Here is a 10,765-nt window from a genome sequence, read left to right as displayed (position 1 = left end):
TAGATTAATTTACATACAATGCAAAGTCCAAGCACCAAGTTCTTCATTGCAGAGTAGCCTGAGACCTTATAATATTGTGTGTGTAGTTAGTCTCCTTTGGCTTTGGTATGCAAAGAGAAAGAGAGAGACCAGAGCAGCTTCCCCTATCTAGACTGTTGTGGTAAATAGTCATTCATTGTTTTGTTTGTTGAATTGGGATGTTCCCAGTGCAGTTGGTGAACGTGCATGTCATCAATAATACAGATATAGCACTACTCTGATATGGACATCTTTAAGTCCACGACGCCGTCAATGCGCGGATGAGCAGAGGACATGCTCGAAGAGCAAGCCTCAATCCGAATCGGGCAGTCGACGAACGTCAATAAACCAACAGTAAACCGACGCGTCGTTAGTCGCTTAGCTAACTTACATAATTCCGGTGAAACCTCGGACGACGAGTTGGGCCAGCCGTCTGGGAGGTTACGCATATGGTTGCTCGATATCAATATCGAGTGGCTGTGCCACTTCGTGGGACGAACCTACCAAACTCAACGAGTTATCGAGTGGCTGTGCCAAAGGCGCCACAACGGCTGCTGTGGCTCTCCCCGAGGAGAACTCGATTTGTGCCTGCCATGACAGGTGCCGGACGAGCTCCCGTACGTGGGTACAATAGGTAAAATACCTGTGTATACTGTATACTTGAGACCATATATATGAAGGTAGATGCGGCTTGATATCCATTACCCCAAATCATACCAACAGACCTTGATGACCATGCAGAGTTTTTATGGAGCAGTGAATGCTGAGTGTTCAGCACTCAGCAGCAGTTAGACAGTTTACAGCAGTAGATTTACAGAATTATTTTTAATGCAATATCCTCTGCGCAGTTGGCCTGACTGGGTGTCACCGCATCTACAGATATCCGCAGTAATCCAGACCTTGTAAGGCGGCGTGGAGGGGGGAAAGCGTGCAAATTACAGATTCAATGCTAAACCTCTTTCGTGGAATTGTGGGGGAGTGGTGTTTGCCTCGAATGTTTGATATAAGAAGTCACTGCCCCGGCCCGGGAGGGCCCCAAATTGAGGAATTACACAGTATTTTGGGCTTGAATCGTCTTCAGAAAATATGCATGGACTAGCTGCAGACTTTCTCATGGTTTCAGTTGCCGTTTTATAGGAGATATATCTCAGAGAACGATGGACGGGTTGTGTACTACTATGGCCCCGGAGGGGCCGGACAAATTCGATTTTAGTAGTATTTACACTCGGATTTTACGGTAAAACATGCCATCTGTCACTCACTAGCTGCTTTGCTCCTACTTCAGGGCTCTGAGGGCGATTTGTGGAGCATAGGCCCGAGAGTAACGTAGATTTCGGTCCCAAGGGCCTCGAAGCCACAACTGCCACATGGCTCTCTGAGCCAATCCCAATTTTTCCTTTTTCTTTTTCTTTTTATTTTCTTTTATTGCAACTCTATCATTATCGAGCCAGCCGTCTCATAGCGTCCTCATCCTCACCGTTCGGCTTAATCAGGAAACACAGCTATAAATAAATTACATTATATAAGCCATATTAGATAACATCTTCACACACGCCCTAGCAGAGAGGATCGAGGACGCGAGACGGATGGTTCTAGGAGCCTGGGGTGGCGCGCGCAACGCCACTACCGCACGGTGCATTGCATCGCAAACTCTCTAATTGCACTCGGGAAACCCCAATTGCGGTGCGGCTGATGGAGACCTGACCCACGAAGGAGCACTGCATCCTGAGTTCCATGCGAGATATGTGGCGTCTGCCCAAACGGGGTCCAACTGATCATGAGTGCCTGAGGATACGGGTCTCGAGACCAATGTGCACAGGAAGAGCTTTAAGGACGATGGATCCGGCACTCTGGCCAATTGTGCTACGGACACACTCGTGGTGGTCCTTCGACCAGGGGGATGCCAGGAGGGTGTGGAGACCCAACAATCGGCCATGCATAGGTGATAGAATGACGGTTGGAAATGCAGCTGCTCGAGTCTAACCGGTGCCACCAACATAACATCCAGGTTGCCGCCTCAGCCACCTGCAGTGATACCGGCAGTGATTACGTCCTGTGACGCCACGTAGACCAAGACGAGAGGAAGGAAACGGCAGACCGTAGATGCTCTGACAGTGTTTGTTGACATGTACAACTGAACTGATGGGCCTAACAATGGTTCGGGCGTAGTGTGCATTCAGCGATTACTACACCAGGAGGGTCCGTAGCTTGTATCTGCACCCTGTGCTTTCGGGTGACCAATACGCATAGCCTTGGCTGCTCCTGTATGCAGCCGTAGCGAGTTGTGCGATATCCCTCTTCACGTCCTGGATGGGCGAATCGGGGGAGCACGATCCTAGATCTAGAGTGCAGCCGCTTTAGTCAGCAGTGAGACCTTTGATCAGCGCTCTTCGGTTGAAATAACCTGAGCGGAGCCAGGGTCATTGCCTGTGTAACAGGATCCGTTCAATTTCGTGCAGCTTCAGTATCCGGGTGATGACCTAGATTCCTCCCTCCTGCTAACCTGTGTCTCGGCCTCCACACGTTTATACCTCAGAGCAATGTTAGCGCAGAAATTATGTGGTAGTTTCATTGCAGTCCAGTCTGGCATAGTTCGCCGCGGACGCAAATCGGACTATGCAGCAGAGCCACCGCGAATCGCGAGGAAATGAAAGAAGGTTGATTTCGTACAGTTCAGATATAGCCCCTTGACAAACAGAGATTGCCAGGGAACGAAGAAACCGACCGCGGCTGCTGGGACTTGAAAGGGCTCTTAATTGTAACCGATAGCAGGGGAACCGGTCACTCATATATATTCGGGCCCCGAACAAGATACAGGGGGCCGTCAGCTTGTCCAGTTAGGTAGGATAGTGTCCCTGGATACGGCAACCGTCGCTTCCAAAGGTATACTGTAGCCTTGGGCTGGTGAGACGAGCTGTTGGATACCGGCTGCCCTTGTTCAAGGGATGCAATAATGGTCGTTGGTGCAAGGATACGCTGTAATAGCACTGCTGGCATCCCACACGCCAATCTTAACCTCGGTGGCCGGCCATCTGTCTGTTGAACAATAGCTCAGCGTTCAGCCATGACCGGCAGGGAGATCGTTCAGAATAGACAGGGCTGGTCGCCGCAGCAAGCGTGGATCCGACGCTCTAGACTTGAGCAATAGCATATTGCCAGAGCAGGACCTCCTCAGTGGCGTCCCATAGCTTCAGAGTAGTCCTGATATGTACCGAGCATCGTTCCATGCATGTCCACATCAACCTAGCTAAAGCTTGGATTGCTCATGAGTCACAACCTCTCCACAGCTAACGGCAGATTAGATATCCCGTGATCAAGACGGGTCAGAGGCGGGCAGTGATATGAGATCCACGAGGCAGAGAGAACTTTCATTTCCGCTCGCAGTTGTCGCGAAAGGAGACAAAGTCGCGACGGTTTGGCGAACAGGCAGTCCAGCCGCCGGACTCCTCCAGACGTGGGAGACCAGGATTGGGCTATGGGAGTCTGGATAGGGTCCACCGGGACCTCCTCCTACCATAAACGGATTGTCGGTGGCGGATGGTATTATCCGCACGTTCCCCGCGATCTTCCCTTGTAGAGGCAAACACAGAGTCCAGGGAGCAAGATGGCTTTATTGGTACGGCGGAATTCTCTGGATAGGGTCATGCAGTGTCTAGATTCTCTGACGTTCGCCCTAACTCGTCCCGCGAGTTCCCATTAAAGATTCCATTGGCCAATCCAGTCAGTACTCTTGTTCTCCCCCACTGACTGCCTATTAACTGTTATTTTTTGCTGTTTATTTCTCACTATCTTACCATGGCTGACTATGACTATCCTTATGTCGACGATTCCAATCCGAAGAGTGTTGCGGCTTATGTCGCGTCCTGTAGCCGCGTCGCCAGCTGGGTGAAAACCCATACACCGCAGCGCGACCCAGCCGAATATTTCTACTCGCCTTCTCATCCACCGTCACGCGTCCCCTCTTACCTATCAGACTCTACGGATGCCGACGAAGGAGACGATGAACATGACAGAGAAAGTATTTATTCCGTCCCACCGAAAATGGTCCTCAAGTTCGATGACGGCAGGCCCGACGTAGTTATACAACCCTCCCAGGAGAAGAAGGACAGATACGGTGTGTGATTCCTCTCTGTATCGAATATTTGTGTCATTTTTGTATTCAAGTAATCTGATCAGCGCGCCCTACTCAAGGGATACGCGCTCGTTCTATGTCGGCGTCGAATACTTTGCCATCGAAAGCCACCGTCCCCCCGCTTAACCGCCCTACATTCTTCTATGACGATGGACCTCCTACTCCGCAATTTCCGGAGCAAATACGTATTTTGCCGCCTTTGCAACCTAACGCCCGCGCACAGAATGCAGGTATCAATAGTATGGACGCCCCGGGTCCCACCAACTTAAATAATATTAAAGCAAAAAATGCCCTTGGGTACGGAAGGGCACAAAGCGTAAGACCCTCCTCACCCGGCCTTGGTCTGTCTATCTCGGAACCATTATCTGCGCGTTTCGGTTACGCTCCTCAGAGCCAAGCTCAGGCCCAAGACGTCAAGCACGCCGCAATTCGACCTTCCTTATCGCAGCGGAAGGGCGCTAGCTTCGGTCAGTGAACATATTTACGAACTGTTACCGCTCTCTGATGTCATATCTCACCGGAAGGAAGCTCCGCAGACGCGGTGTACGCTCAGTATCACCACCGACAATCCACGCGGTATCAAGTCGACGGTCAGCAGCCACGTACCCAGGTCTCCAGACCGTCAGCCCCAAGGCTCCCTTCTCACCCGGCGCCTCCAGGAGTGGCTTTCTCCCACTCTGCTCCTGCGCGACTCCAATCTTCCTACGCTGGCAGGCCGGACTACCCGGTGCAGCCGCACTGCAACAATGGCTACAATACCATGGCTGAGACTTTTCCTAATGCCGTACATCGCGGAAGATCTACCAGGGTCCAGACTGGACTCCGAATGGAGCACGGTCACAGAGAGGCTAGAAGCAAAAGTCTACCACCCGTGCCCCCCGCCGGAATCGCGGCAGGGGTGGGACCTTCACAAACTAGCGGAAACGCACCTCAGCGTCCACGATCTCGGGCTTCCACGCAGGCCCGAGCTTCCCAGGAACTGAGACCCGAGGTGCGCACCAGAGCCGGATATGATGTCCCGTCGATGGGACTACGGAGCGACTATCGGCCACAGGTGAAGCCGGGGATGAGGACGAGGCATGAGAGCCTCACTTCGGCGTCGGTATCTGGCGATACATATTATACTGGCACAAGCGCAGGCGAATACGGGCAACCTAGGAGAACGGTGAGAATATGCAAAATTGGTTACTTGTTCGATTTTCTTTTATTTACCTGTGTCCAGAATTCAACGCGCACTACGACCTCGGTATCAGCGACCTCGACCAAGTATTCACCGCCCCTTTCACGCCCTTCGACATCGGGCTCGGGGTCATGGCCAGTGAAAAAGCCATTTTTCCAACGGATATTCCCTGTGGGCAAGCTGTTCGACAAGGCGGACAGGGGGAGGGAGAATGATTCCACTAGTCTGAGGAGTAGGAGCAGGGCGGGGAATGTGAGGTTGGCCAGGAGAAACACGGGGATGGTTTAGTCCTGCTTGGGGGTTCTTGAGGACGCGTCGAATGGTGATAAATTTGTTCTAGGTTGTGGTCTTTGATAAAATCGATGTCACCTGCTCATGCAACCGTCATCTGAGGACGGCATTGACGTGTTGATTTGGGGATCATAGCGGGAATGCTTTGCAGCCAGGCGAATATTGCGCCCTTGCGGCATAATACTATCGATAGGCCTGTGGATGTCTTTCATTCCAGTGATAATGCATATCTCGTGCCGTTAATATCAAGGACAGCAAGGACAGTCAGGTTGGATCGATTCCACTGCGATACAGATACGGAAGCGAGAGCTTGAGATATGCTGCGACGATCCTGCAGATACCGGGGATATTCCGCAACGTTAAAGTATGATCAAGTCAGATCGGCGGAGGAAGGATATCTTGACAGAAAATCAGCTTAAGTGCACGATCAAGGAATGGTAAGGGGGCAACTTCTGGTCAGTTGTTTCGGGTAGAAGGAAAAGATTATTGAGAGCTGCCCGACTCGGTTGCTTCTTGCTCTCCAGTACTCAGGTCAGCCCGAGTGAACCCTCGCACACCAATCTCCCAGGCCATGCTAGAAGCGATAAAGTGGACCAGATTCTCCTGAGGTACGGTTCAGACACTAACTGACTGACGTACCGCCCTTGCACGACAGCATAATTACACATGGATTCAGGGCGTGACGGCGGGACAGATAGGTCCGGAAGCTTTCACTGTAGCTATCCGGCCCCAGCCTGTACAATGAGTCCCGGGACATGTGCTGGTGACAAGAGACGAGAATATGGATATCTCATGCCTTGCTAGTTGTCCAGCGGCTTGAGACTTGCGGGCTAGTTGTGAGCCCTGGTATTGTAAGATCCATCCGAGCCTGCAAATCTTGCCTTCACCAGGGCAACCCCTCATATCATAACCGCTCATGGGTTTCGCAAGCTCGCGAAGAATGGGAGAAGTAATTGATGATCGGTACCAACTTCGCCAGGACGCTGGCCACGGATCCAGTTGAACCAGATCCTTGCATAGGAGAAAATACACTGTTCCACCGGACTCTGGGCGCCGGCAACAACTGTAGCAAGAGCGGTATGCCTCGCGTCAGCGGTGGAATTTAGCGGCGAGTGAGGAGTCTGCGCGGGTGCTGCACTTGCATGAACTTGTCGGACAGAACCGTTTACCTCCGCTGTCCCACGCCCATCGGAGACGTGTCCTCCAGATGGTCGGTCCCGCTTGGGAGGAAGAACGGCGCCATGAACACTCCGGTCTGCATTCACAACGCTAATTCCTTGTGATTTCAAGCGAATGCTTTCCGGCCAAACGCCACATTACGCTCGTCGCCATGTACTGATCATGACATACGGCCGCTCCGGTATCACCGCCCCTATACATGCTCGGAGGCTCGTCCCTTCATGGTCTATTGGTAGCCGCTGAGTACTGAGTTACAAAACGGAGTGGCGGGCACTGGCAGCAGACTCGGAGAGTGCGTCAATTGTGCGCCAGCATGCCCACCTCGGGGTCGGGTATGCCGGTGCGTTAGGCTCTGTGCGGTATGGTATGCTGTGACTTCTGATCACTTATAGCGAAGCGCGAGACATGCTATGAGCTCACCACCGAGGTCATAGATTATGTTGGTATTCTAGCACCGAGCTAAGCATACAGTTTTAGCATATGGCCCGCTGACAAGTACCGACATGAACACTTGACGGGCATGATAATCCGCCAACGCGACGCCTGTCATCTGCCACATGCGGTCCATCTGTTGCGAGACCATCTCATGCCCGGCCGATGCCCATGACAGAATGTCTTCTTCCAGATAAATGCCGGAGTCTAAGTAAGTAAACCGATTACCGACTCGAAGCAGCCAATGGAAGGCCTATCCGGTATTTTGCGATTTCTTCGGCGATGTCGGGCGCCACGAAGACCTGGTGAGCACTCAACGCCAGAGTGCACGACCTGTGCCTGGAAACACCAGCAAGAACCCCGTCCCAACGGATCGCGAGCCTTGAGCATTACGGCGTATTTCGCACGCAAGCCGCCGTGATCAAACTGCAAATCAACAAGCATTCTAACATTGGCCGGGAAGCCTGATTCTGGATTTCTGATTTGCAGGTCCTGTACCTAAAGCGAATCGTGTTTTCGGAATGGCACCCAGCTATCTTCACTCACGAGTCAAGAATAAACGCACCATTACTTCACTTGGCCTGGTGCTCCGATTGTACCTATAGACTTCCCGTTTCAAGGGTGGGATTGACGGGTGGCTTCTCACTGACGGGTTCCCTGCCGGCGCCAGAAAGCATGGCTCCCGGAAGAAGAGGTGAGTGACATCTTGAGCTGCCGTCCGTCCAGGAGAAAGCAGACTTAGAGCCGGTAAGAAGTGTGACAGCCCCTCGCATCTGCTCTCCTGCTCCGTTCGATGTTCAGAATGTCCTCCCTAGCATCATATCATTCATCTGCGAGATTCGCAATCAGAGCTGCAATCTGGTGCGACAACGCTTCGCCGATGTCCCCCATATGATTACTGACGGACATGAACCGGTATTCGACACTCGCAGCACTTGCGGCCGACGTGCGTCTGGGATCTTCCCGTGTCATTTCAGTCCCTCTCTATAAACAGAAATCATGACTGACAAACTCATGCGGGGAATCTCTCCACGAGAGCCTGAGAAGCATGGAGCGTGCACTCACTCAAGAAGTCAAACTAAGTTTTGCTCCCCTCGAATGCTGATAAGACTGCTGAGGTGGTGGCTTACAGGCACCAGGATAGACTTCGGGTGGGTGTGCCTTAAGGACCCCACGTTTCTTTCATTTCGAGATGCAATCCTGCATTCTGGAGGTAAGGCCCTTGCAGAATGGGTTATATCTAGATCCACGAATACAGTATCAACGACGACCGTAGGACGCGCTATCCCCATTTACCTCTCTCAGGACCCTGCCGAATGTCAAGGTTTGAAAGGCGAATACAAGTCCGAGTTCCCGACAGAGGTCTACCGCCGGAAACGTCAAGTCGCTGTCTCAGGTGCTCACAATAGACGGGCGGTTGCTTCCAAAAGACTTTGCAGATCTTCGCTGCAATGTGCTCAGAAACGTTCCGCAATAGTTGTTCGGTTCTTCAACTTCGTGGATGACTGTTCGTGAGCGTGCCGCTGTCACTCCCAAGGCTCGACGGTGTCACGGACAAGTCAGGGAGGTAGCTAAGCATCTGAGGCACAGTTCGAAAGACAGAAGAAGCGTCAGCAACCGCGAGCGACTCTCTCTCACAACACCCACACCAGATAAAGGACTCTTTGGAAAGCGTTGCACCCGTGGACGTGCAATTATTGGGTGCGCCGTGACGGGCATCGGGCGAGGTACCGCCGGGGGCGGTCGCTTATCGGCTCACTTTTGTGCGCAAATCAAATCGACTGGATCTGATCCAGGGAATGTATCATTTCGCCACCGCGGAGGTGATCCCGCAATCCGCTTGGTCACTGTGCAAATGTCCTTCCGGGCGTAGATATATGAACGTAAACATACCCATTTCATGGAATTCTTTGTCTGGTTGAGTGGACAGCGAGTGAGGACTCACGACAGCAGACCCACACGCGTCATAAGTAAAGCATTGGCTATAAATACGGGCAAGTCATGGCTCGCAACAGGTGCACGGCCGATAGCAAAGATTGCTCGATAAGATCTATGATGCTGCTGGCACTCAGCACCTGGTGCACCCGCATGACTACGTCAAAATTGCCCTGAGACAAGGGCGGGTCCGTCGAGGAACAAGACGAACGATATGTTTCTGTCAGAAGGAGTGCGCGATTGAAGGCTTAGACAAAACAACCAAGTGGGCAGCCCTGACGGAATGTCAGAGGAATGGTGGCACGGCGTATGGCAAAGAAAAAGCTTATGATGGTGTGCATCTGGGAGAATTGCACCGAGCCGATCGCGCACAACAGGCTCCGGTGCACGTGACCGGCAATTAGCCGGCAAGGGACCCAACCTTGCGGGACGTGCGGCAGGTGCTCTCTCATCTATCTCCACCCTCGGCTCATTTAAATTTGCCCTACCCTCGTCCTTCCTTTCATCCTATCCCTTCGGCAACCCGTCGCCATGTTTTCAAAGTTCTACTTAGCAATCCTTCTCCTCATCGGCGCCGTCTTATCCACTGCCCTACCCGTATGTCATACGCGATCTCTGCTGTTATGCTTCCGTACTGACCCATAGATCCAGACGCCAGAGGCTGCTCCGGCTGCTGCAATTGTGAGTGTAAATTACTTGCATATTCAATCGTCACGTTTCTTATCTCTGCTCTAGGATGTGAAGCGCGGCGGTAGTGACTGGAAACGCGAGCCTGAGCCTGGCAGCGACTGGAAACGCGGGTCGGACTGGAAGCGCGAGCCTGAGCCTGGCACTGATTGGAGACGCGAGCCTCAGCGTGGCTCTGACTGGAAGCGCGGATCCGACTGGAAGCGCGAGCCTGAGCCTGGCAGCGACTGGAAGCGGGGAGGATCCGACTGGAAGCGGGGAGGATCCGACTGGAAGCGCGGATCTGACTGGAAGCGGGAGGCTGAGCCTGGCAGCGACTGGAAGAGAGGGTCCGACTGGAAGCGTGAGCCCGGTAGTGACTGGTAGTGTGTTAACGATGGACTGCGATGCCTTTGTGAGTGTATACACTTCTGCCCTGCACTCCTTTCTGACCATGACATTTATTCAGTAAGGACTGTCCACTATACCAATGTCAACCGGACTCGTCTCCCCTCCTGCACCCCCAGGTAGCCGTCTTCATCGTCATCGCTACCGCTCCATCGCGATCTCTTTAGGGAGAACGCAGAGGTGTCATGACCCTCGTACATTCTTTCAAAACTGCTTCCCGACCCACTCTAGGCTCCCCTTACATCCATATAACTACTTTTATGGCTCGTCCAATCTTAGTATCGGTGTACAGGTGCAGGCTTATTTTCAGTTGTTATCAGTATCCGTGTTGTGAGTAGTCAGTAGTCATTCTTATACCTTCGAGTCAATGTATCACCACCTGCACGGAAGTCTCAGGACTTGTTCGTTCTCTAGAATTCCTTTGGTGGTTGTGGGCTGATATCAGTCCATCCTGATCTTCGCTTTGTGGCAAACGAGATCAACTTCATAGATCTATGGAAGTGCTTCGACAAAACACCCTTGCT

General features: G+C 52.4%; 2 protein-coding genes across 2 annotated transcripts; both read left to right on the top strand.

The window, feature by feature from the left end:
* Window positions 1-3,813: 3,813 nt before the first annotated feature.
* GLOTRDRAFT_90360 (uncharacterized protein) lies at window positions 3,814-5,618 on the top strand (the record flags this gene model as incomplete). Its single annotated transcript, XM_007863133.1, has 5 exons — window positions 3,814-4,132; window positions 4,210-4,617; window positions 4,675-5,141; window positions 5,205-5,315; window positions 5,373-5,618. The coding sequence occupies 5 exons, from the start codon at window positions 3,814-3,816 to the stop codon at window positions 5,616-5,618; spliced, it is 1,551 nt and encodes a 516-aa protein (XP_007861324.1).
* A 3,987-nt stretch (window positions 5,619-9,605) lies between these two features.
* Window positions 9,606-10,248, top strand: GLOTRDRAFT_109288 (uncharacterized protein). The gene is made up of 4 exons (XM_007863132.1): window positions 9,606-9,764; window positions 9,819-9,848; window positions 9,903-10,095; window positions 10,117-10,248. The coding sequence occupies exons 1-4, from the start codon at window positions 9,699-9,701 to the stop codon at window positions 10,218-10,220; spliced, it is 393 nt and encodes a 130-aa protein (XP_007861323.1). The 5' UTR covers window positions 9,606-9,698; the 3' UTR covers window positions 10,221-10,248.
* Window positions 10,249-10,765: the final 517 nt, after the last annotated feature.

This window comes from Gloeophyllum trabeum (genome assembly GCF_000344685.1).
Source record: "Gloeophyllum trabeum ATCC 11539 unplaced genomic scaffold GLOTRscaffold_00001, whole genome shotgun sequence".
In the NCBI taxonomy this organism is placed as follows: Eukaryota; Fungi; Basidiomycota; class Agaricomycetes; order Gloeophyllales; family Gloeophyllaceae; genus Gloeophyllum; species Gloeophyllum trabeum.
The sequence above is the reverse complement of the archived record's forward strand: the minus strand, read 5'-3'. Positions and strand labels throughout refer to the sequence as shown.

What these genes read in the sequence shown, in the direction of transcription:
- GLOTRDRAFT_109288 (XM_007863132.1), top strand. Translation starts at nt 9,699, where the DNA reads ATGTTTTCAAAGTTCTACTTAGCAATCCTTCTCCTCATCGGCGCCGTC. An exon ending in TCTTATCCACTGCCCTACCC is followed by an intron (nt 9,765 to 9,818) that starts GTATGTCATACG and finishes CCATAGATCCAG; the next exon opens with ACGCCAGAGGCTGCTCCGGC. An exon ending in CTGCTCCGGCTGCTGCAATT is followed by an intron (nt 9,849 to 9,902) that starts GTGAGTGTAAAT and finishes TCTCTGCTCTAG; the next exon opens with GATGTGAAGCGCGGCGGTAG.